The 24,292-nt window shown below is 55.6% G+C and overlaps 4 protein-coding genes across 4 annotated transcripts; 2 read left to right on the top strand and 2 right to left on the bottom strand.

Moving 5' to 3' along the window:
- Nucleotides 1-839: 839 nt before the first annotated feature.
- On the top strand, nt 840-8,304 carry Rgl2 (ral guanine nucleotide dissociation stimulator like 2). Its single transcript, XM_036167701.1, has 18 exons — nt 840-987; nt 1,155-1,351; nt 2,613-2,696; nt 2,931-3,109; nt 3,209-3,259; nt 3,346-3,643; nt 3,888-4,139; nt 4,223-4,326; nt 4,407-4,491; nt 4,564-4,632; nt 4,753-4,827; nt 5,840-5,872; nt 5,992-6,113; nt 6,216-6,311; nt 6,393-6,504; nt 6,588-6,881; nt 7,190-7,304; nt 7,398-8,304. Exons 2-18 carry the CDS (start codon nt 1,196-1,198, stop codon nt 7,607-7,609), a joined length of 2,337 nt encoding a protein of 778 aa, XP_036023594.1. The 5' UTR covers nt 840-987; nt 1,155-1,195; the 3' UTR covers nt 7,610-8,304.
- A 555-nt stretch (nt 8,305-8,859) lies between these two features.
- Nucleotides 8,860-10,723, bottom strand: Pfdn6 (prefoldin subunit 6). Its single transcript, XM_036167527.1, has 5 exons — nt 10,633-10,723; nt 10,062-10,513; nt 9,832-9,902; nt 9,633-9,757; nt 8,860-9,109 (listed from the first exon to the last, which is right to left on the bottom strand). The coding sequence occupies exons 2-5, from the start codon at nt 10,123-10,125 to the stop codon at nt 8,986-8,988; spliced, it is 384 nt and encodes a 127-aa protein (XP_036023420.1). The 5' UTR covers nt 10,126-10,513; nt 10,633-10,723; the 3' UTR covers nt 8,860-8,985.
- A 14-nt stretch (nt 10,724-10,737) lies between these two features.
- On the top strand, nt 10,738-22,119 carry Wdr46 (WD repeat domain 46). Its single transcript, XM_036167525.1, has 15 exons — nt 10,738-10,881; nt 10,968-11,180; nt 11,263-11,343; nt 11,480-11,592; nt 11,716-11,800; nt 11,881-11,942; nt 13,573-13,677; nt 13,782-13,932; nt 14,047-14,182; nt 16,589-16,688; nt 20,497-20,810; nt 20,904-20,998; nt 21,087-21,182; nt 21,514-21,627; nt 21,738-22,119. Exons 1-15 carry the CDS (start codon nt 10,813-10,815, stop codon nt 21,849-21,851), a joined length of 1,848 nt encoding a protein of 615 aa, XP_036023418.1. The 5' UTR covers nt 10,738-10,812; the 3' UTR covers nt 21,852-22,119.
- Nucleotides 21,318-24,222, bottom strand: B3galt4 (beta-1,3-galactosyltransferase 4). The gene is made up of 2 exons (XM_036167526.1): nt 24,155-24,222; nt 21,318-23,798 (listed from the first exon to the last, which is right to left on the bottom strand). Exons 1-2 carry the CDS (start codon nt 24,163-24,165, stop codon nt 22,664-22,666), a joined length of 1,146 nt encoding a protein of 381 aa, XP_036023419.1. The 5' UTR covers nt 24,166-24,222; the 3' UTR covers nt 21,318-22,663.
- Nucleotides 24,223-24,292: the final 70 nt, after the last annotated feature.

Here is a 24,292-nt window from a genome sequence, read left to right on the forward strand (position 1 = left end):
TGATGCCTACCTCTCCAGCTCTCCTCTCATACCACAGCGTTTCCTTTGCCTGCTCTACCCTCGCCATCTCTGGGCCCCGGGCCTGATGGGCCTCGTCCTTTCAGACTCCCGAGTGGCCGACCGTACTTGAAGGACGTCTGTCCTCTCCTGCCCGCCCGCCGGGGCACCAGTGTAGTGTGCCAATAAAGTGCTTCAGAGTTCCCATGCGGGTCTCTCATTCTGCCCTCTTTACAAGCACAGCGAACCTCTTGGTCACCTCGGGGCCCATGCCATTACCGGGTCTTCCCCTGTGCCGGGAGGCGACACAACCACCGTCGGAACTGCTCACACTCTGGCGCACCGAGAGACCCGGACTCCGGGAGCGACGGACCAGAGCGGAACCAAGCGTGACGGAAACGCCGCGGCGCCTCTCTAAGCGGCTTCCGGCCCCGCCCCGAGGATGGGCGGGCACAGGGGCGGCTCGGAAAACCCGGCCTGGATCTGCTCCGTTGCACTCGCGTGCTGGCGTGGGCAGTGTCACCGGCGGGCTGCAGTAACGGGGTCGCACCCCCGCTAATGCGCTTTCCGAGGGGGTCGCAGTACTGTTGATGTTAGAGAAGGGGCTTTAAAACTCCGTTGTTGCCCTCCCGCGGAGGCTTGAGATCTTGATCTCCAGTCTGTCTGTTCCGGGAGACCCGTTTCTGAATCCCCGAGGAGGGTTGCAGGGACAGTGGAGTGGGGCACCTGGAGTCTGGGTCCCGGCCCCTGGCGTCCAGCACTTCCCTAGTCGGCGGCCCTGGCTCCTGTCCTCAACTTCCTTCCCTTTTTGGCTCCTGCCGTCGGGCGGACGCGGGGAGGGGGGAAGCGGAAAGGGCGGGAGGGCCCGGGAGCCCGGCGGGGTTGGGAGGGGGGCGCGGAAAAGCCCGGGAGGGGACTCGGCCGAGGGCCAGAGACCGACAGGAACAGAGGCCCGCGACGCGCGCACAGCCTCTCGCCCCTCCCGAGCAGGTCAGAGCCGGAGCGCCGGGTGACCCTAACAGGCACTGCGGGCCCTGGTTCCCCACTCCCGGGTGCCCGCCCCGCACGCAGCCTTCCCGGGGACTCCCACCCAGGGCCCCTGCCCGTCTCCCCGACGCCCGCCTGACTCCACCCCCGCCCCACCCGTCTCTCCCCAGGCGCCCCCATGGCCTGACCCCGCTGATTCCTTCACTCGGCCATGCTCCCGCGGCCCCTGCGGCTGCTTTTGGACACGAACCCCCCCGGGGGAGTCGTGCTGAGCAGCTTCCGGAGCCGAGACCCCGAAGAGGGTGGGGACCCAGGTGGCCGGGCCGTGGGCGGGGGGCAGGAGGAAGAGGATGAGGAAGAAGAAGAGGTGAGACGCGGGTGGTGGGAGGCAGGGCATTAAATTTTTCTGAGACTCTCCTCCTTTTGGTGTCTCTGGGTCCCTCGGTCTCGTCCTGCCTCGCTCACACCCGCACCTCTGTCTGGGTGCTGGAGTCTCTGGAGTTCTCCCTGTCGGTCGGACCCGCCTGCAGGAACCTGCCGAGGTCCTGCCTGGAATGCCTGGCTGCCAGGCAGGCTGGCTGTGCCTGCGGGGCTCAGGTCCCCTTTGCCCATGCCTGCCCCAGAGAGCTGCCTCTGGGCAGTTGTGTCTCGGTCCCTGTCTCCCTCCTGGTTTTTGTTTGGCGGGGAGGGGTTTGTTTCCACAGTAACCAGCTCCCCAGCCTCTAGGATTGGGGAGGGAACCCTCAGATTTCGCCGCCCCTTCCCCCACCCCCTGGTGCTGGATTGAGGGCAGCAAGCCAAGAGGTACTGGCACCTGGTGAGATGATCCTAGGATAGGTAGAGAGGGGTCATCCTCGTTCTTAGGGACTAACAGTTGTGACCAGCGGCAGGACTTGGGGCTTCAGGGGGATCCAGAAGTTAGATTCGGAGCCCAAGAGGCCCTGGTCTCCTGGGTCCGGACATTGGTGAAGTTAGGGTGACTGGCAAGGCTGGTTTTTCGGGATCGGTCGGGGGAGGGGCTAGGACCACATGACTCTGAGTCTACCGTCCGTCCGTCCCCCATCATCCCGACTTCCCCTTTTCCCTCTTGTAACTGGGATTGGAGCCGCCACCTTCAGGGGATCCCCAGTGCTGAGATTTAGTGGGAGCTGCATTCGGGAGACCTGGGGCAAGGGGGTCTATGCAGAAGGACTGAATTTGGGCTCCTCTGGTTCTGGCAGGGAGGGCGGGGCATGTGACGGCCTGAAGTTTCAGCTTCTCTCTGCCTTTGGCTTCGTGCCTCTTCTGGCGGCCGCTCCCGCCCTTTGCACCCCACTTTTCTGCCGGGTTGGGCTCAGCTGTGGCGGGGGAAGGCGATTTGGGTGTGTCCAGAAGAAGGGTTCCTGCATTCAGTTGAAGCTCCCACTACACCTTCTCTATTCCAGCGAGCTCTGAGGCGGTGGGTGGGGGGCTGCCTGAGCCCCAGTGGGGGTAGACCTGGGGTCACCAGCACCCTCTAGCCCTCGTACTCGCTGGTATTGTCCCCTGCCGTCACAGGTGAGGGGTACAGAGGGAGGGGCAGGGCCTGGGGAACAATGGCCGGGCCGTGGAGGTGCTGTGGAACTGACTTGTTTTCCCCGCGCCTCCAGGCCCCCGTGTCCGTCTGGGATGAGGAGGAAGATGGTGCCACCTTTACTGTCACAAGCCGCCAGTACCGGCCTCTTGACCCCTTGGTGAGATCATGACTTTGACGTCTCACCTCTGACCCCTCACCTCGCAGTTCTTTGATATTTTTCCCTTTCTTTTTGGGCAGAGCACTGGGTTGGAGGTCTGGAGTCTCTCTAGACCCTGTGTTGTGTGATTTGAGCCCTTTCTGAACCTTGGCAAACATGAGCTAGGTCTGGAGTCTCCTAGACATCTAGCAGTAGGGTTGAGGAGATGAGTGAGCTACCCTCCGTGTTCTCCAGGCTCCCTTGCCTCCCCCTCGTTCCTCCCGACGGCTCCGCGCTGGCACTCTGGAGGCCCTGGTCAGACACCTGTTGGATGCCAGGACGTCAGGGGCTGACGTGACTTTCACTCCAGCCTTGCTGGCCACCCACCGGGCCTTCACCTCCACGCCTGCCCTGTTTGGGCTTGTGACTGACAGGTCAGGGACCAAGGGTTGAGGGGGCTCCTGGACCCTGAGCGCTCACAGCACCAGGGGCGTTGAAAAAGCTGCATAGGTGGACCCTCTCCTCATCCCCAGGCTGGAAGCCCTTGAGTCGCATCCTCCTGGTGAGCTAGAGAGGACCACAGGGTGAGTGGCCCCTGACTCAACCTCAATCCCCTCTTGAGAAAGCTGAGGCTGGACCTCTGACCCTTGGCTGGCTCCCCTTCTCCCAGGGTAGCCATCTCCGTACTTTCAACCTGGCTGGCCTCTCACCCTGAGGATTTTGGCTCTGAGGTCAAGGGTCAACTTGACCGGCTTGAGAGCTTCTTGCTTCGGACAGGGTATGCAGCACGGGAGGGTGTTGGGGGGGGCAGTGCTGACCTCATCCGAAACCTCAGGGCCCGGGTAGACCCCCGGGCCCCCAACCTTCCTAAGCCCCTGGCCCTTCCTGGCGATTCCCCTGCTGACCCCACGGATGTCCTGGTGTTCCTCGCTGACCACTTGGCCGAACAGCTGACCCTGCTAGATGCGGTGAGACCTTGACCTTGGGCCCTACACTCTGACCCCTTACTAAGCTCTCCTAGCTTCCTTCCGATGCTCCTGGGGTTGCTCTTCCCCCTGCTGCTCTGACCCTCCCTCCCCTCCTCCCCTTGGCTGCCATCCTGGAGCTTTGTGCCCTGCTGGTCCCTGGCCACTTAAGAGCCTCAGCTCCCTGATACTGGAAACTTGTCTGGCTTGACTATACGTTTTGACCTGTGACCTCTCTACCCTGCAGGAACTGTTTCTCAATCTGATCCCCTCTCAGTGTCTGGGAGGCCTATGGGGTCACAGAGACCGGCCAGGACATTCTCATCGCTGCCCATCTGTCCGAGCTACCGTCACACAGTTCAACAAGGTGGCAGGGGCAGTAGTTAGCTCTGTCCTGGGGGCCACCTCAACTGGAGAGGGGCCAGGGGAGGTGACTGTGAGGCCACTCCGACCCCCACAGAGGGCCCGGCTCCTGGAGAAGTGGATCCGTGTGGCGGAGGTGAGGGAGAACAGTCCTTGCTGGATGGGGACTGTGACATGGAGAGGGCCTACAGCCTTGACTCTGTTTTCGGGTCCTCACAGGAGTGCCGTCTGCTTCGGAACTTCTCCTCAGTCTATGCTGTTGTATCGGCCCTGCAGTCCAGCCCTATCCACAGGCTTCGGGCGGCCTGGGGGGAAGCAGCCAGGTGGGAGGCCCCAAGTGCCTGAGGCCTGGGGTGCAGAGCTGAGACAGGCCTGTGCTCAGGGCACTGCTCTTCCTCCCCAGGGACAGTCTCAGAGTCTTTTCCAGCCTGTGCCAGATTTTCTCAGAGGAGGATAATTATTCCCAGAGCAGAGAGCTCCTCCTGCAGGTGAGGCCGGTCCTGCTTTTCCCCAGCCTCTGCACCTGCCCCCCCTCCCTCACCGTGTCTTGTCACCACCAGGAAGTGAAGCTGCAGCCCCCTGTGGAGCCACACTCCAAGAAGGCCCCAAGGTCCAGCTCCAGGGGTGGGGTGAGTGACCCGTGGGGCTGGGAGGCATGGTGGTGAGGTGAATGAGGACAGTTCTGTGCAGAAGGAAGGGAAAGAAGGGTGTGTGTCGGGCGGGAGTCTGACCCTGACCTCTCTCTGCAGGGTGTGGTTCCATACCTTGGGACCTTCCTGAAGGACCTTGTGATGCTGGATGCAGCCTCCAAGGATGAGCTGGAGGTCAGTGGGGTGTGTGTGTGTGTGAGAGAGAGCGAGCACGTGCGGTCTGTCCTGGAAGGCTTAACAGGTGCACCTAAGGCTCAGACAGAGCCCTTCCACAGAGAGGCTACAAGGCAGAGGCAGCAGAGCACAGGTTCTGTCACCATGGCGAGCACTTCAACCTCTGCGCTTTGGTGATCTGTCAGTATACGTCTGACTGCATCCACGTCAGCCTCTTAAAAGGAGGGATAAATGAATACATTTTTGTCAAGTGCTTTGAGCATACCGGAAACACTGGCATGTAGTGTATGAAATATACAAATACTGAATGACTGGTGGTGATGTGAGGGGCTCCCTAGCCTGCTCCACCCCAGCGTTGCAAACAGAAGATGCTGAGGCTTCCAGAAAGTTCCTTGTCCTGCTATGAGCCCAATTTTCTCATCTAGAAGCTCGATGCTTTCTCTTAGACAGTAATTTAAAGTATCAAGTGGAGCTGGGTGTTACCTGGAACTCTACATTGCACTCAGGATGCAGAGGCAGGCCAGTCTCTCAGACTTAGAGGGCAGCCTGGTCTACATGTTTTTTTTTTTTAAATTTTTTAAAAAGATTTATTTATTTATTATGTATACAGAAGCGTGTGCCAGATCTCATTAGAGATGGTTGTGAGCCACCATGTGGGTGCTGGGAATTGAACTCAGGACTTCTGGAAGAGCAGTCGGTGCTCTTAACCTCTGAGCCATCTCTCCAGCCCTGGTTTTTGTTGTTTAAGACTTATTTTGCCCAGCAGAGTGGCACATGCCTTTAAGCCTAGCACTCAGGATGCAGCGGCAGGCAGATCTCTGACTTCAAGGCTAGCCTGATCAACAGAGTGAGTTCTAGCCAGCCAAGGCGGATAGGAGCTGGGTCTGAGGTGTGAATGGAGGAGAGGGATGGAATCCCAAGTCCAAGTGGCTTGTGCGATGGCTCTGCTTGAGAAGAAGGGTGCTCTCTCTGGTGCCAAGAGGATTAGCATGCTTGTCCTTTGCCCTTGCAGAATGGATACATCAATTTTGACAAGCGGAGGAAGGTGAGGGCACAGTGGGGCTGGGCCCTGGAATTCCCTGACCATGTCCCAGGATGGGGAGAGGGAGGCAAACTCAGGGGTCCCTGAGTTTTGGCTCCTGCAGTCTGAGGGCTCCTTCCCAGGAGTTCGCGATCCTTTCGGAGCTGCTGCGCCTCCAGAATGAATGTCGTGGCTATGACCTCCGACCTGACCCTGATATCCAACAGTGGCTCCAGGGCCTCCAGCCATTAACCGAAGCTCAGAGGTGACTGGCTGGGTGGTTGGGTTCTAGGGCTCTGGCTGGGGAACGTGGGTGTGTGTGTGTGTTGATGGCATACCCTGACCTGACCATGGCTATCCTGTCCAGTCACCGTGTGTCCTGTGAAGTGGAACCTCCTGGTACCAGTGACTCCCCTGCTGCCAGGATGCTTCGGCCAACGCTAGTCATCTCACAGTGGACAGAGTAGGAGCACTGTTGGCTGGGAGCTGGTCTCATGGGGACTTACCACTGCCCCTGTCCTGGTCTGACTTCCTGCCTCTCCAGAGTTCTGGGCTCTGTTGGAGGCCCCACCCCTCTTGTGTCCTGGGATCGGCCCAGTGTTGGGGGAGATGAAGTACCTGGAACCCCTGCTCCTCTGCTGACTCGGCTGGCCCAGGTGAGTCCACTCTTAACTCTGACCACACTAAGATGCTTCTCTTTTGCCTCCCTCCCTTCACGACCTCACCTGTTTGCCCCTAGCACATGAAGTGGCCATCCGTCTCTTCGCTGGACTCTGCCCTGGAAAGCAGCCCCTCTCTGCACGGTCCTGCTGACCCTAGCCACCTCTCCCCTCCAGCCTCCTCCCCTAGGCCTTCTCGAGGTCACCGCCGCTCAGCCTCCTGTGGATCTCCATTGAGTGGGGGCACAGGAGAGGGGGCCTCTCGGGGTGCTGGATATGGGGGAGGGGCCTCTGGACCAGGGTCCTCTGATTGCCGAATTATCCGAGTCCAGATGGAGCTGGGGGAAGATGGCAGCGTCTATAAGAGCATCTTGGTGAGGGAGCCGGGGCTGGGCTAGGTGGGAAGGACCTCACTGTATTAGACATCAGTGTCTTCTTGGGTTTGGGCAGTCAGGACTCCATTGTAGCTCCTGTGGGACTCTGCATTAGCGGGCCACACCCTGAGTGTTGGGGGCTGCCTTACACTCTCAGAGTCAACAGTTATCCTGCAGGAGAGCATCCTTGTGGGCTGGCTTACTGGGTTTCTTGTTGATTGGACACAGGTGACGTTTTTGGCTGGGTTGGAAGGATAGGAAACAGGTCATCACGGTGTATTTATTGCTCTTTTGGTCTCTTTTGCAAGGTGACAAGCCAGGACAAGTCTCCAAGTGTCATCAGTCGAGTCCTTAAGAAAAACAATCGTGATTCTGCAGTGGCTTCAGAGTTTGAGCTGGTACAGCTGCTGCCTGGGGAGCGAGGTGAGCAGCCAGGGGGAAGGCAAAGTGAAGGGTGTGTTCTCACGGGGCACTCGGGGGAGGAATGAGTGCTTGACACCCCCTCTGAACCCACAGAGCTAATCATCCCACACTCGGCTAATGTCTTCTATGCTATGGATGGTGCATCTCACGACTTCCTCCTGCGGCAGCGCAGAAGGCCCTCCGCTGCCACACCAGGTTCCCACGTTGGCCCCTCTGCCTCAGGAACTCCCCCGAGCGAGGGAGGGGGAGGCTCCTTTCCCAGGATTAAGGCCACGGGAAGGAAGATTGCACGGGCCCTGTTCTGAGGTTTACAGAAGTCACAGTGCTCCCCCACCAGTGGTGGCCACCACACTAGCAGGAATCCCGAGAGGTGGCCAGCAGCCCTGGTCAGCCACTGCCACTTGTCTACCGAACCACCGAGGGGCCAGCCCCGGGGACTGGTGGCCATACAACCAATTGGATCCCTGCAGATAGCTTCCACCTCTGGGGAATGTGGTGAACTATCAATGCTGGGAAGAGTGTGCTCCTGCCACATGCTGGCCTGTGAAGGGCCAAGGAAAGGCCTGGAGGCTCTGAGCCCAGGGCAGAGGACAATGACGTGACCTTCTGTTGGAGTTCTTGTCACTGTGACAACACTAAGAAAATAAACAGAAACACTACCTGAACTCTGTTCCCACCCTTCAGTGCACAGAACTGGACCTAGAATGGGGAGCAGGATGAAAGAAGGCAGAGAACAGGACCAGGGACTCCACTCCCAGGGGTGCCTGGCAGGATACACAGGCTCTGGTCCATCCTGGGACCTGAGAGCAGGGTACTGGTAAAAGCTAACCTGGTGATGCCTTCACTCCTGGCTCCTCCATAGCCGGCTTTCTCTTGCCACAGACGCTAAGATGCAGGGCTCCTGAATCATATTAATCACTGTGGATGTCCCTCAAATGCAGATTTGTAAGAAATAATTCAGGACAAAGAAATTAAAAAACGACTTTGTGGATATGACATACATGTTTGGAAGAATTTCAGATTAGTTAAAAGTTACATTCAGCTGGGTGGTGGTGGCACACACCTTTAATCCCAGCACCTAGGAGGCAGATCTCTGAGTTTGAAGCCAGCCTGGTCTACAGAGGGAATTTCAGGATAGCCAGGGCTGCAGAGAAACATTATCTCAAAACAAAGAGACAGAAAAAGTTAGATTCCAACCAATGCTGAGAAGACAGAGGTAAAGACAGGCTAATGATCTAGAGCTGTCTGGACACAAGCACTCAGAGTGAGACCACGTCAAATCCTGGGCTCTCGGCTAGAGAGCCGTGCGCTCTACAGCTAAACTGACATCTTAGGGTTATACTCCCATGTCTTAGGGTTATGTCTACCAACGAAAGGGAAGATAGAGAGTTGTAAGAACAGGCAAGAAACAGGTTGAGACATTTCAGATTGAAAACTGAAGGCACACAGGCCAGACCCTGAGTTGAGTTCTTAGCACCAGGGAGACAAAAACACAGATACTGCCAAAGAGATTCCAGAACTCTATCTCAGAGGTGTAAATCATAACCAGGAAGGGGCTGAGGAAAGGGAAAGGCCAGTGAAGAAAGACTGCACTGGCTTTGTTGACATTTTATTGGCTATTCTAGTGTACACCCGGAGCTGCCTCACCCCCCCCCCTCCCCCTCCTCCCCCTCCCATGGGGTCAGGCCTTCCCAGGAGCCTTTGCTGCCTGGGCTCGCTGGAACTCCTGCTGCAGCTGAGCAAGGGTTTCCCTCTGTTGCTCTGACTGCCGCTCAAGGTCCCGAAGCTGCGATTCGTAGCGCTTACTGAGGAGGGAAGAGGAGGCAAGCGGAAATCAGTGGGGGCTCATTGTTGAGTGGCAACGGGCAACTGGTGGAAAAATTTTGAGGTTTGAGGGATGCAGGGGCGCGGGGGGGGGGGGAGGAGACACGCACTAAGGGAAAGAAAGGGCTGGTGAGATGGATCAGTGGGTAGGGCCGTTTTCCTCCCGGGCTGACACCTCAATTCAATCTCCAGAGCCCACACGGTAGGAAGGAGGAGATTCTTGCAGGTTGTCCTCTGACTTTAGGTGAGTGCCATGGCACAGGAGCCACCCCCCCAAATGTGATGCAAAAAGAAAGGCTGAAATGAAATGGTAGCGCCTTTTATCCCACCCCTCGGGAGCCAGAGGCAAACAGTGAGTCCCAGGTCAGCCAATACTTGACGCTGAGACCCTGTCTCAGGGAGGAATAAGAAAAAAAGGGCTTGGGAAATGGGGGCCGCTGTGGAGAGCTATCCAACACTTCTGCGCGGAGATGCCAGCGGCAACACAGGGTGGGGAGCACTTACATTTCCGCGGTGATATAGTCCAGCCTCTTCCCCACCGTGGCCCGAGCCTCCCCTAGCTCCTGTCTGACAAGCACGGGTCCCAGCAGCTTAAAGACCACGTTGGATCCATCCAGCAAGGCCAGTTCCTGGAGAGAGGGTGGGGAGGTTGATAAGATGCCCAAGCAAAGCTCCTCTGTGTCCCGGCGTCCCGGATCCTCACCTCCTTCACGATATTATTCTCTGTTAGCTGTGCCTCAAGCTTCTGCCTCCCCGACATGGATTTACTCAAGTCTGGGGTGGTGGGAGGAAACGCATGATTAAACAACACATCAAATGGGCCGGAACCGCACCGCCCCGGGGAGGCCGGTGGGGAGGGACCCGAGCTGCCCGCCAGGCTCCCGAGGGTGTGGAGCTGAGCGTGGGCACCAGGACCACCCTCTGCCCGCTTACCCTTCTGCAGCTGCTGGTATTTCTCCACTTCCCCCTGCAGCTTCTTCTGGATCAGCTCAGCCATGGTGGAGGAGGAAGCCCCCGGGGCGGGCGTCGCGGGGCTCCAGCCACGGAAGGCGGCGCCGAGCTCGGGTTCTGGCCCTGCGGGAGGACCGCACTTCGTCCCGGCAGCTCTCTGCGGCTCCGCAGCCCCTCCTCATCCAGAAGAGCCTCTCCCCAGGAGGTGCGGAGCGACACAGACCCTCCAAGTCCTCCAAGCCAAACCCCAGCCTCTTCACGCTAGACCCGCGGGCTCGACAAACCCGGAAGTAAACAAGGCATGCTGGGAAAAAGACGGCGCCGGAAGCTGCGTCCCGACACACCCGCCGGGACTTGTAGTTCTGACCTGTGGGACATTCGTTCCGCCGGAAGGCCTCGACTCGAGAGGTTTTAGGCAAGACAGAGAAGTTAATCTGGGAAAAAAAAAAAAAGAACTCATCGTTAGGAGGATTCGGGGCCCAGGCTTACCTTTTGGTCACCATTGGGTCAGGAGCTGCCCCTGGGCTGAGCCTAGCCGCTCACAGAGTCTCACCGAGGCGTGCCCTCACTCGAGATGGCTCCAGAGGCTTCAGGCTCCCGTACGGCGATGATTGGATGAAGGCCGGGGGTGGGGTTGGGATTCCCGGAAGTTTTTTTTTTTTTTTTTTTTTTTAAGAGGGCCGTGGGACTGCCGCGGGGAGTGTCGCACGTGGATCGTCGTTGGGTCAGCGAGATGGAGACAGTCCCCAAGCCGGGTAGCGGTGTCCCACCCAAGAAAGACAGCCCTGAGGCCAGGAGGAAGGTAGCGGCTTCGGTGGGAGGCGTGGCCGCCCTCGGGCTGGGGCTCCGGCTCGGGCCCCGAGTGCGACGGCTCCTCCTCTGCCCTAGAAACCGCGGCGGTACTGGGAGGAGGGCGCCAGCCCGGCCGCTGCGGACGCCGCCCCGGGGCCGCCTCGGAAGAGGGCGAGGAGTTCTGGGGAGCCGCGGCGACCCCAGAGGTCAAGGCGCGTGCACGGCGCCCAGAAGTCTCGGGTCTGCAGGAAGCCCCAGACCGCGAAGGACGCCTGGGAGCGGAAGACGCCGCCGCGGACGCTGTCTGGGGTGAGCCCGGGACCGACGGGGTGGCGTTTGAGAAAGGGAGCAGCCGGGCCGATCAGGATCTGCCCCTCCTTCCCCTCGCCAGGCCCAGGACCCCTTCCCGGGACCCGCCCCCGCCCCCGCGGAGGGGGCGCGCAAGTTCCGTCGTATTGACAAGTCCTGCAAGGTGAGGGCCAGTCGGACCGCGGGGAGGGCTGGGAGGCCGTGCGGGTGGGGTGGGGGGTGGCAAGCGTGTCTGTGGCTTTCCTGGGACCCCACGGATGCCCCTCGGGTCTTCCACCCCCACCCCCACCGTATCGTAGCTCCCGCCTTCGAAGCCCAAAACCCGGAGCAAGCTTGAGACGGCCGAAGCGCAGGAGGAGGAGGCGAGCGTCAGGGCTGCCCGCGCCGAGCTGCTGCTTGCGGAGGAGCCTGGGTGAGTGGACCCTGCCCTGGGCTTTCCTACCCCGTCTTCCCGGGATTTTGTTTTGCGTTTTGATGTCTGTGTGCCAGCCTCGTGCTGGAGACCGTCACGGTCGTCCTTAACTGTGTGTCTCAGGTTTCTGGAAGGAGATGGGGAGGACACGGCAAAAATACTGCAGGCGGACATCGTGGAGGCTGTGGACATCGCCAGCGCCGCCAAGGTGAGCCTGAGGAGGAAGAGGGCCCAGGAGGCTGCGTCGGGGAGTCCTTCCTTTCATGTTTATTTTCTGCCCTTTGCCAGCACTTTGACCTGAACCTGAGGCAGTTTGGACCCTACAGACTGAACTACTCTCGTACAGGGAGGTAAGGTTGAGTTCCGGTGGCTCTTCGCTCTCTAAGAAAGGACTCACGATTGACTTGTGTTCGTGCACATGTGCACGCCCGGGGACCAGAGCAGTTTGTGTTTTCTTGACCTGGAAGCCCGCAGGCCAGCCGTGGTCACCCTGTCTTTTTTCCTTTGGGGCTGGGGTTATAGGCATGTGCAGGACACCCAGATTGCTCCGTGGGCACACTCCTAGCTCTGCTCGGTCTCTGTGTTGCCTCTCCCACACCTCCCCTGCCCCCTTTTCAAGGGAAGAAGGGTTAATTCTGGCCTGTAGTTCCGGGGGATGCAGTCTATCGTAGGAGGGATCATCACAGCATGAGCTGGAAACGTTGAGCTCTTCTTTTGTGGTTCTGGATATGGAACCCAGGACCTCATGCATACATGCAAAGCACACACTTGGCTATTGAGCGTTACCTACCCTCAGCTTCCAGTGACTTTTTGGTATGTACGTGTGCATGTTGATGTGGTGGCGTACCTGCCACGGGCGTGTATGCTTGTGATTACCAGAGGTCACTGTGGCATCTTCATGTACTGCTTTCCACTTTTCCCTCCTGTTTATTATTAGCCGTGTGTGTGAGTGCTTGTGTGTGCCCATGACTGGGTGTGTGGGGCAGGTGTGTGTGAGTGCTTGTGTGTGCCCATGACTGGGTGTGTGGGGCAGGTGTGTGTGAGTGCTTGTGCGTGCCCATGACTCGGTGTGTGGGGCAGCTCAAAGAACAACTTTAGTGGGGTCATTTTTCTCGTCCGCCCTTACTTATGTGGGTTCTGGAGTTCAGACTCAGGTCACCAGGCTTGTACAGGTAAGTGCTCTCAGCCACTGAGCCTTCTTGTGGGACTCCACTTTACTTCTTCTTTTAGATTTATTTATTTATTATGTATACAGAAGAGGGTGCTGGATCTCATTACAGATGGTTGTGAACCACCATGTGGTTGCTGAGAATTGAACTCAGGACCTCTGGAAGAGCAGTCGGTGCTCTTAACCTCTGAGCCATCTCTCCAGCCCTCCACTTCTTAATGTTTCCGAATTTTTATTTATTATTTTATGGTTATGAATGTTTTACCTGCATGTTTGAGCATCACATGTGTGCCTGCTATCATGGAAGTCAGAAGAGGGCATCAGATCCCTAGGAACTGGGGTTACGGATGGTTTGGTTGTGAGTTGACATGGGGTGCTGGGGACTGAACCCGGGGTTCTCTGTAAGGGCAGCAAGTGTTCTTCACCGCTGAGCTCTCTCTTTAGTCTCCACCTTTGAGCAGGGTTCCTTAACTCGTTACCGCCTAGACTGATGTCCAGCAAGATCTGCCTGTCTCGGCCTCCCTGGCTCCGGGATTACGTGTGAGCCAGGGATCCAGGCTCAGGACGTTATGCTTTCATGGCAGGCTCTTTACGGACTGAGCCGTCGCCCTAGCCCCTCTGACTGGTGAACTCCATGTGGCTGTGTTTCCCCAGCTTCAGGAGCTGTGCCTTCCTCAGTTACGCTGTCTGTCTGTCTGCTGCTGTCTACAGCAGTGCTTCCTCCCGTCTGTCAGGGGCTGGGGTGGGCATGATTCCAGTCAGGTCAGGGTGCTCCCCGCATCAACACTCTGCCTTTGCTTCACCTCCAACAGACACCTGGCATTAGGAGGTCGTCGGGGTCATGTGGCTGCCCTCGACTGGGTGACAAAGAAGCTCATGTGTGAGATCAACGTCATGGAAGCCGTGCGGGACATCCAGTCAGTGTTTGCGCCACTGGTAGTTGGTGGGAGTGGGTCGGCCAGTTCCCAGTGGATGATGCCCTGGGGTCCCGGCTCCCATGAAACTCCTCCCCCTTCTCCAGCTTCCTCCATTCTGAGGCTCTGTTCGCCGTCGCCCAGAACCGGTGGCTTTACATCTATGACAGCCAGGGTATCGAGCTCCATTGCATCCGCCGCTGCGACCGAGTAACTCGGCTGGAATTCCTTCCCTTCCACTTCCTCCTGGCCACCGCTGTGAGTGACTGTGGAGCAGAGGGCCCTGGGGCGGCAGTCCTTGGGAGGACCTGACTCCTTTAGGACTCGCAGAGGGAAGACAGGACAGCTGGACATCTCATTTCTCTCTCTCAGTCAGAGACAGGGTTTCTGACCTACCTGGATGTGTCAGTGGGGAAGATTGTGAGCGCTCTGAACGCACGGGCTGGACGGCTCAGTGTCATGGCCCAGAACCCCTACAATGCTGTTATCCATCTCGGACACAGTAACGGTCAGTTTCTGGTTTTTCTTTCCTTTGGAGACAGGGTCTGGCATCTGTGACAAGTCATTTTCTGTCCTCTCAGACAGCTCCAAAGAGCGATTTGGAGACTTCTGATTAATTGTGAATGTTCGCCTTAGATTACGCTTATCCCGCTGTTAACCCATTTATATTAATCTATGTTCTATTGTGTTACCTTGTTAGCTCATCTCTCTGTATCCCCTGCTGCTTCCTCTGTGTCTGGTTGGCGATTCCACCATCTTTCCAGATTCTCTCTGCTTGAAAGTCCTGCCTATACCTCCTGCCTAGGCATTGGTCGTTCAGTGTTTTGTTTTGTTTTGTTTTGTTTTTTGTTCTTTCAAAACAGGGTTTCTCTGTGACTTTCTCTGTGACTGGATCTCACTCTGTAGACCAGGCTGGCCTTGAACTCAAAGAGATCGGCCTGCCTCTGCCTCCTGAGTGCTGGGATTAAAAGCATGCACCACCACTACCTGGATACCATTCAGCTTTTTATCACACCAATCACAGCATAGTTAGTTTTCTCAATCTTACATCTTAAAGCAAACTCTTAATATTTCTTGCTAACAAAATATAGGATAAACTTCTGATGTGTACATCTTAAACTTGAGTACTTTCTTAACTTCTCCAAACCATGGTACATCAATATCAATAGGTTAACATAATAATTTCTACAAGCCTACTCTCATCCTAACAATTTAGAACTATAGAAAACATAACATTAATTCACTCAAGTAACATGAATTTTTTTTTTTTTTTTTTTAGCTGAGGATTGAACCCAGGGCCTTGTGCTTGCTAGGCAAGCGCTCTACCACTGAGCTAAATCCCCAACCTGAAAATATTTTTTAAATTAAATATACTGAGAAATATTAACACTCCCCCTTTGCTTTAAAAAATAACCAACAAACTTCCCCATTTAAACAGTTCCATTTTTATATAAACGGTTCCATAAGCAGTTCATAAGTCATCACTGTTGATAGAGATATATGTATAAGTAAATTCAAACTGTCCCATTATAATGAAATCATTACCTCCATTTTATTTTTTAAGTTCAAAAGTTTAAAAAGAGTTTTGGTACCATTTCTAAAAGTTCCATTGAGCACTCACAGTCAGGCTTGTCAGCTGCCCTGTGTATAGTTGTCAGAATCATAAGGACTCTGAAGCAAACAGTTCAGATAGAGGTCCCACACCAAAACTTCTCAGTTCAAGCAAGTCTCTCGGAAACCTCGCTTTGCAGTCTGTAGCCTTCCGTAACCAGTCCTGGACCAGGCTAGAGAGCTTCACCTCATAAGCCACACTGGCATAAGGCTCCTTCAGCTGCCCTGAACTGGAACTGTGGCCTGCCTTCCTATGGTAACCCCGGCTTTTGGAGGAAAACCCATTACCTGCACCTCTGACAGTCCACGTGCCCAGGAAACCTGTCCCCGGAATCCTCCATAGCAGGCAGCAGTTTTCCAAGTTTTGGTTTGGCTGTTCATGCTGTTCCCACTCAGCAGTTCCCACGTCTCGACTCTTTGTCCAGCACGGAGACCACTTTTCCGGTCTGGAAGCAGGCTGTCTCGGCGTCCTCGCTGGTCACCGCTGCTCTGTTCTGTTCATCTTTCCCGAGGTCTCTGCCGGTTGCCTTTCTCGTGGTGTGCTCTGTTCTGTTCATCTTTCCTGAGGTCTCCACTGGTTGCCTTTCTCGTGGTGTAGCGTCTCAAAGGTTGCAGAATCTTGCTGTTCACCTTTCCCTCAGCGTGGCATCTCTGCAGGGCTTTCCAAAGTGCTGTTGGTCGTTAGCCTCTCTCGTGGCTTAGCCTGTTCGTTTTTCACTGTGGCTTGCTTTCGGTAGAAAGCTTGTAGACGCTCGCGCATCTGCCATCTGCACGGTGTTGATGCCTTGAGGGTTTCAGCTATTTCCTGAAGCTGGCAGTCTCTAGAACTGCCAAGTCCACAGTTCGCCATGGGCATTGCTCTCCAAGTCCCAGGTTGGGAAAGTCTACTCTCACTTTGTCACCATATCCTTAAACCTAAGGCCTGTATATTCCAAGCCTACATTTCTCTGACTCACTTTATACTAAATCTATGACCTAGTTAAACCTACATTCTGTCCTTCATGCCTACATAATAAACTTACATTCTGTAGGACTACTCTAGTACTTTTTCAAATATCTAACTTAGCAAACACCTAAAGGAAATATATTACTTCTCATACTACCTTAGCAAATGTACTTCTTACCTTATTTTTTTATAAATAGAAAAGAGAGAGAGGAGAGAGAATAAAATATTGTTGCCTTCATTTTTTAGTTCCTTCATCTTGGTCCTATCTTTGCTTCATTTGATAACCTTGGGCTAAAACCAACAGCAAGAGCCGGGATGGGTTTGCATCAGTAACCTGGATTCTCCCGTCACTTCCAGGCACTGTGTCTTTATGGAGTCCAGCTGTGAAGGAGCCACTGGCAAAGATTCTGTGTCACCGTGGTGGGGTGCGGGCTGTGGCAGTGGATCCCACGGGCATGTAAGTGACTTGTTTGGGGGTGAGGTGTTGGATAGAGATGGAAGGCAGTTACCTCTAGGAGCAGAGGCTGCATCCAGGCTGCACATGGTGTGTCCTTGCAGTCCTGTGCAGACAGATGGTGTAGTTTAGGGGTGCACCTCATTTCTGTCACTGCAGACTTGGTGGGTCTGTCACTGTCGCTTCACTTGCCATTCCTTCTCAGAAAAGTTTTCCCAACCCGAATTCCACTCCTCTCTCTAGCCACATGAGGGTAGATTCAGGGGTTCATGCTAATGTCCCCAGGTCAGCCCAGAGCCTCACCCGCCAGAGGTGCCCTGTGAGTGACTGAAGAATGAGAGGGGTTAAGAAGAAAATGCAAACCGAAACAGCCATGGGGAATGTTGGGACTCTCTCAGGGACAGCAGACACCCACCCCAGCCTACTGCCCAGCTAGATCTGAACTGACATCTTTGATGATGGTGACAGTGTCCTAGTGTGAGGCACCGCCCAAACTGCACCTAAATTCACTTTTAGCAAATGATGTCCTAACCTCCTCCAGCCATGCTCACATAGTTCATGGGTTTGGGGAGCTGTATTCTCTGCAGTTCAAACTGGCCCAGAACTTGTAGCAAGCCTCCTGCCTCAGCCTCCTGAGTGGGATTATGGGTGTGTGCCACAGTGTCTTTTTTTACATTTTGAGCCACAGTTCCCAAGTTGCTCAGGAATCAAAAGCGCTGATTACCTGAGCCTGGTGGTGCACTCTTTAGTCCCAGCACCCAGGAGGCTGAGGCAGGAGGATTGAAAGTTGAGAACTAGTCTGGGCTTCGTACTGAAACCAGTCATAAAGCCAATGTTCTCTGTGCTTCCGGCCAGGTCTGGCACTTGTCTTGGGCGTTCCTCTTGATCTTGCTTGGGGTTGCCTCTGAAGTCCTGCCAGCTTCCCTGTCGCTCTGGGAGCCCTCTGTGCCCTCTCCTGACAGGCACGATGCTGCCAGTTCTCCAGCGGCATGTCCCTGAGCTGTTTGCAGAGGAATTTCCTACAAACTACTTCCCTCTTACACTGACTTTCTGCATCTGTGAAGCTTTCTTTTTAGGTTTTATGAGACAGCGTTTCAGACTGGCCTTGAACTCAGATTTGCCTACCTTTGCCTCCCGAGTACTGGGATTAAAGCTGTGCGCCACCGCTGCCTGTTGTGTCCCGTCCCGTCCCATCTGTCCGTGTGTCGTCTCCCCCCCCCCCCCATCCTAAACAAACAAGTAAACAAGGAGCCCGGGTAGAGAAAGCCCAAAGTTACCATCGTGCAAAAGTTTTCCAAGATGCTGAGGTCACTCTGGCCATTGCTGTTGTCTTTGTGAACAAGTGATTTGGTTTTGTTTGTTTGTTTTTTTGGTTTTTCAAGACAGAGTTTCTCTGTAGCTTTGGAGCCTGTCCTGGACTAGCTCTGTAGACCAGGCTGGCCTTGAACTCACAGAGATCGCCTGCCTCTGCCTCCCGAGTGCTGGGATTACAGGCACGCACCACCATCACCCTGCAAAGTGTGTTGTGCTACAGTATTTTTTTGGTTTTTTTGAGACAAGGTTTCTCTGTGTAGCTTTTTGCACCTTTTCTGGGACTCATTTGGTAGCCTCGAACTCACAGAGAGCTATTGTCTTTGTGAACAAGTGATTTGGTTCTGCCCGGTCTCCATCAGTGCCAGCTTGGCTCTAGAGAGTAGGGAAGCCTAACCGAAACCTTGTGCCTTCAGTGGCCTCTAGGCCTGAGCTGGAGCTCACCCTGCCGGGGCCTGTAACTTCCTGCCCAGGGCTTTATTGCCTGGTCACACTGTAGGCCTGAACACTCTGGCTCTTCAGTTGGTCCCTGCTTAGCTCTGGTTCCCCTCAGGCCACAGGTGAAGTGGCCTCTTCCCCAAGGCTTTCTGGAAGCCTGTGTTAGGATTGCATTGAATTGGCTTCTGGAGGCTGAAATGCTTCTTGTGAGTACAGCAGCAGGTTTGCCAGACTGGAACATACTCACTGGATCCTGTAGATAGTTATGTGTCAGGTCCACCCGAGGATGCAACACTGTCCAGGATCTCTCAGTCATTTCTGGTTTTTACCAATGGCTTTTTTGGCAGGGTGCATGGTCTCACTATATAACCCTGGCTGTCTTGGAGCTCGCTGTATGGACAAGGCTTATCGGACTTACAGAGACCTGCCTTAGTGCTGGGATTAAAGCCATGCACATCATGCTTAGCCCAGTAACCTTTCTTGTCTTGCTGAGGCTCTACTGGTAGAATGAGGCTCTCATTCTGTCACAGGATGAACCTTTGCTCAGAGAACTTTTCAGTCCCTTCCTGGATTCATGGTCAAGGCCAAGAGACTCTTTTGGCAAAGCTCGTCACCTTTAGCTTCCCTCTCAGCCTCTGGGGGGAACAATTTACATAGGGGGTAGCGCTGCACTGTCCATGCATTACTTGTTACTTTCTAGGAGGGTTTTCCTTTTTTGAGACAGGGTTTCTCTGTGTAGCTTTGCACCTTTCCTGGAGCTCGCTTTGTAGACCAGGCTGGCCTTGAACTCACAGAGATCCGCCTGCCTCTGCCTCCCGAGTGCTGGGATTACAGGCATGTGCCACCACTGCCGCCCGGCCGTAGGAGGGTTTTCTTAAGAAACATGGCCTTCACCTGTCACATCACTACCTGAGGTGCTGCGCTGATGAGCTGTGGAGCTTCAGGAAACCCACATAGTCCTTTTCCTCTTACCACATTTCCCACCAACTCTGGAGACAGACTTCTGCTTTCCTGTCTGCCCACAGTTGGTCTGCTGCCACAGCTAGGGCTTTGGCTAGGGGAGGCCTCCCTGACTTCTTTGTTGAGCTGCCCTGCTGAAGTTGAATGCATGTTCAGGCACAGACTGGCATGTGTTCTACAGATCTGTGACTTGTGAGGGCAGTGCAGGGCCAGTAGGCATGGGAGCAGACACCAAATAAGCTTGGGCCAAGAGTAAAGGGTAGAGCAATTGTCCAGCAGGCATGAGGCCCTGAGTTCGGTCCTCCACCAAACCATAACAAAACCCCGAAAGACTTGATGTCATCTCAGCCACTCCTTAATCCAGGTTTCCTCTCTGGCCTGGATTTTTATTTTTTTGTATGTGGAGCTGAGGATCAAACCCAGGGCCTTGTGCTTGCTAGGCAAGCGCTCTACCACTGAACTAAGTCCCCAACCCTGTCTTTTTTAGTTTAATTTTTTTATTAAGATTTATTTATTATGTATACAGAAGAGGGCGCCAGATCTCATTACAGATGGTTGTGAGCCACCATGTGGTTGCTGGGAATTGAACTCAGGAACTCTGGAAGAGCAGTTGATGCTCTTAACCTCTGAGCCATCTCTCCATCCCCTTGATTTTGTTTTGTTTGGTTTGGTTTTTGGTTTTTCGAGACAGGGTTTCTTTGTGTAGTTTTGGTGCCTGTCCTAGATCTTGCTCTGTAGACCAGGCTGGCCTCGAACTCACAGAGATCCACCTGGCTCTGCCTCCCCAGTGCTCTGATTAAAGGCGTGTGCCACCTGCGTCTGGCTCTTGAAAACAGAGGGGCACACACTGTTAATCTCAGCCTTTGGGAAGTACAGGCAGGCTGATCTCTGTGAGTCAGGGCTCCATAGTGAGACTGTCTCAAAACGAACAAATAATAAGTAATAAATAAAATGGAAGCAATGGGGTAAGTTATGTGAGGTACAGCATTTAGTGTGGAGAGTGGTCACTAGTCTTTCTTCACACCCAGATTAGATACTTGGGACTTGGCCACAGGTTCCTGTCAATACCCACTGGAGATTAATTGGTCCGTCTCCCACACAGGTACATGGCCACTTCTGGCCTTGACCACCAGCTGAAGATCTTTGATTTGCGAGGGACATTCCGGCCCCTGAGTGCCCGGACCCTGCCTCAGGGAGCAGGACATCTGGCCTTTTCCCAGCGGGGACTATTAGTTGCAGGAATGGGTGATGTGGTCAATATATGGGCAGGGCAGGGCAAGGCCAGCCCACCCTCCCTGGAGCAGCCCTACCTCACCCACCGACTCTCAGGCCATGTGCATGGACTCCAGTTCTGCCCCTTTGAAGACGTGTTGGGGGTGGGGCACAGTGGAGGCATCACCAGCATGCTGGTCCCTGGTGAGTGGGCCAGAGAGCCTAACAGCTGGGGAGGGCCAGTAGGCCCAGTCAGTCTGGACTTGCAGGACTAGGTTCAGTCCGTCTTTCCCTCAGGGTCTGCCGAGCCCAACTTTGATGGTCTGGAGAATAACCCATACAGGAGCCGGAAGCAGCGTCAGGAGTGGGAGGTGAAGGCTCTGCTGGAAAAGGTGAGCTCTGCGGGCCCGCCCTCCTGGGCTTCTGAGCCTTTCTGTGTCACCTCCCTGTGGCTCCTTACCATCTCTGTGGCTCCTCTAGGTACCTGCAGAACTCATTTGTTTGGACCCCCGAGCCCTGGCAGTGGTAGATGTGGTCACTCTGGAGCAGCAGAAGAAGGAGCGGATAGAGAGACTGGTATGGAGCTGCCACATTGTCCAGCCCTCCTCACCCCTGTCTGATTGTCCCCTCTCCTCTATGCCCTACCTCGTCTTTGAAAAGCTTATTTTATTTAACATTTTTTTCATTTATTTTACATACCAACTGTAGTCTCTGCCCTCCCCTCCCGCTCCATCTCCATTCAGCAGGGCAGGCCTCCCAGGGGCTTGACCAAAGGATGGCACGTGGAGTTGAGGCAGGGCAGAGCTCCTCCCCTTGTGTGCGCTGCCTCATTTGGAAGTGCAGCTCAGTAGGTGGGTGCTGCCAGCTCACTGGGGCTACTCCTGATTTCACTGTGGTCCCTTGTCAGGGATATGACCCTGATGCCAAGGCTGCCTTCCAACCCAAGGCAAAGCAGAAGGGCCGAGGCTCCACAGCGAGCCTGGTGAAGAGGAAGAAGAAGGTCATGGATCAGGAGCACAGGGTATGCAAACATGGGGTTAGCCAGATGTCAGCCTGCAACTTTCCAGCCTTGAGCCTTATCAGCCAGCCTCTGCTCACTTTCTCCTGGGCTCCCCATTTCTTTGTCTCCAGGACAAAGTCCGGCAGAGCCTTGAGCAACAGCAGCAGCAGCAGCAGCAGAAGCAGCAAGAGACGACCAAGCCTCCTGGAGCCCGTCCATCTGCACTGGATAGATTTGTACGATGAGCCAGAAACAGCATTCCCGAGATGACCCATAGGGGCCAGATGGCTCAGTGGGCAGAGGCGCTTGATGCCAGACCTGAGGCCAATTCCCAGAAGACGTGGTAGAAGGAAAGAACCATTCACACAAGCTGTCCTTTAACTTTCTGTGTACATATGGGCCAGTGTGCATTCAGGGTGACGCGCAGTGTACACACACACACACACACACACACACATACACACACACACACACACACACACACTGTAAATAAAAAGATCTGTAGGGAACTCATCCTGTGTGCCTTGTATCTCACCTTGGCTGGATGGGGGTGTGGGGATACTAAACAAGGTTGGGGGAGTGTTTGGATCGCCCTGTAGCTGTTTTTTCCCTGGTGTGGGCTGTTCTAGGCTCAGCTCTGTCCTGCCTCCTGCTGCCCCACACCTACGGTTGTCTAGGCCTTTGCCTTAGGGGCCTTTGCCCCAGAGTGACTGACCGAGACAGACTTGTGTGCAGCTGTACTGGAGCCTCTGGGCTCTCCAGGTGTGCGGGGTCGTGGTGAAGACAGGTGACGACCTGCACTTGAGGGGAAGAGACCAGTTTATTGGCTCTTGTCCCAGCTGGTGAGACCAGCTGTCTCCCCAGTTCCCTCCTGCGTTTATCCTTCTGGGGTGACTGTCTGGAGCCGGCAGGCCCCAAGTCTCCTCTCTCCTTGCCTGGTAGTGGCTTTAGAGTCTGCTGTGAGGAGATGGATCACCACAGGGAGGGAGCTGCAGCCTGTGCACACTGATTGTGGGGCACAGGTCCCTGAGATGCTCTTTTCTGTGGCCTCTGGCTCTCAGCTGCTGTTGAGCCAGGCTATGAACCGGCACCTCAAGACACCCAGGAGTCCCTGGAGCCAGGAACACAAGGGCTCAGTCCTTTTCCCATCCAGTCCGCTCACCAGCCTCCAGGCTTCCTGCATTTTCCAGGGATCCACCTTGTGGGATGTTAGCAGGAATTTCCCGTAACAGCACCTGTCCAGGGGGAAGTGGGTGGCACCAGCCAACTTGACGCAGTGTGTGGGGGCAAGGCCCCCTCGCCTTGCACTTACTCCCACAAAGACATCCTCTAGAGGTAGACGCGGTGCCTGGCTGGCCACCTTCAGAATGAGCTGCACAGCAGAGGCGGACAGTACGTACCCTGTGCCCGAGGCATAAGGTGGGAAAGGACCCCAGGTTTCAGGCCACAGTTCTTCGGACACATGGTGCCGGGACCCCGGTGTCCGAATGGGGTTCACCCTCCAGTGCAATCGGCCTAGGTACAGGAGTGGGACTGTCTGGCCTTCGTGCTCTTCGTGGACAGCTGTGGTCTCTTCCTGCGGCTCCTTGCCCTTCTGCCATCGCTCTGAAGGGCCCCCTCTCTGGATCAGCTCTGACACCAGCTCTGGGACATTGACATACACGTCGTCGTCCGTCTTGAGAATGTAGCGGGCCATAGGACAATATTTATTCACCCAGTTCAGCCCGCTGAGGGTCTTGAGGGTGAGGTTGCGGTAGGAATCCTGAAAGGAGGCCTGCAAGATATCCTCCCGCGCTGCCGACTCCGAGGCTAGGTCGGGGAGGTGCTGCCCTACAGGTTCTCCCAGGAGGAAGAGCGTCTGCACCCTGAACCCCCGGGACTCGCGGATGGCGCCCCAAGACCCCCGAATGGCGTTCCTCTGGTTCAGGTGCTCCGGGGCCGTACACACCAGGATGAGCAGGAAGGGAGGAGGTCCGGGGCCACCGCAGGCCCGGGGGTTGGAAATCAAGAGGCGGGGCAGGGCCAGGGGCGGCCCGGGTGAGGCTGGGGCTGGCAGCAGGGACGCCAGGGATAGGCTCAGCAGCTCCTCCCCCAAGCCCGAGGGCCCAAAGAGGGTCCAGATGATCACCAGTAGCAGGACTGCCAGGAGGAGGCGCCGGAAGAGGCTGAGGGACATGGTGAGCCGCAGAGACCTGTGGGTAGAACGGAGAGAGTTCCAGGAGGCAGGAGAGCGGCCCTAGCCGGCTGCTGCAGCGGAACCACGTTGACCTGTGCGTGGGGGGCTGGCGCATCGCAAGATGCAGCCCCGAGCCCACCGCAGTGGCTCCGGGAACCGCAGACTTCCCCTACCCGGTCTGCCAAGCTCGGCTCCTCCATTGCACCCCTCCCCCACTGCCTTCCCGTCATGCTCCTTAAGACCGGAAGTTGCCAGCATCCTCCACGCACACTTGGCCCAACCCTTCCCGTATCTGTTCCTGTTGTAATGCATGTGAGGAACCACTCCGCCCGCCCATTCAGGAACTCTGGAGTGGGTAAGTTTGCTACTCACCGGAGCAGCATCTGGACCCGCTGTAACCACTTCTCAACTGCTCTGTACTCCAAAGGGCACCCAGTTATATAGCCTGCCCAAGCGCCCCCTTGAGGTTGCCAACACTTGCGACACCACCTCCGTTCCCGCCCAGACACC

This window comes from Onychomys torridus, chromosome 18, assembly GCF_903995425.1.
Source record: "Onychomys torridus chromosome 18, mOncTor1.1, whole genome shotgun sequence".
Taxonomy (NCBI): Eukaryota; Metazoa; Chordata; class Mammalia; order Rodentia; family Cricetidae; genus Onychomys; species Onychomys torridus.

Excerpts from the sequence above, each read along its gene's own strand:
- Wdr46 (XM_036167525.1), top strand. The coding sequence starts at position 10,813 with ATGGAGACAGTCCCCAAGCCGGGTAGCGGTGTCCCACCCAAGAAAGAC. Across the intron at positions 11,344-11,479 it reads GTATTGACAAGTCCTGCAAG|CTCCCGCCTTCGAAGCCCAA; the intron begins GTGAGGGCCAGT and ends ACCGTATCGTAG. Across the intron at positions 20,811-20,903 it reads CACCAGCATGCTGGTCCCTG|GGTCTGCCGAGCCCAACTTT; the intron begins GTGAGTGGGCCA and ends TCTTTCCCTCAG.
- Pfdn6 (XM_036167527.1), bottom strand. The coding sequence starts at position 10,125 with ATGGCTGAGCTGATCCAGAAGAAGCTGCAGGGGGAAGTGGAGAAATAC. Across the intron at positions 9,903-10,061 it reads ATACCAGCAGCTGCAGAAGG|ACTTGAGTAAATCCATGTCG; the intron begins GTAAGCGGGCAG and ends CCACCACCCCAG. Across the intron at positions 9,758-9,831 it reads AGAATAATATCGTGAAGGAG|GAACTGGCCTTGCTGGATGG; the intron begins GTGAGGATCCGG and ends CCCTCTCTCCAG.
- Rgl2 (XM_036167701.1), top strand. The coding sequence starts at position 1,196 with ATGCTCCCGCGGCCCCTGCGGCTGCTTTTGGACACGAACCCCCCCGGG. Across the intron at positions 3,260-3,345 it reads GAGCTAGAGAGGACCACAGG|GGTAGCCATCTCCGTACTTT; the intron begins GTGAGTGGCCCC and ends CCCTTCTCCCAG. Across the intron at positions 6,312-6,392 it reads GTCATCTCACAGTGGACAGA|AGTTCTGGGCTCTGTTGGAG; the intron begins GTAGGAGCACTG and ends CTGCCTCTCCAG.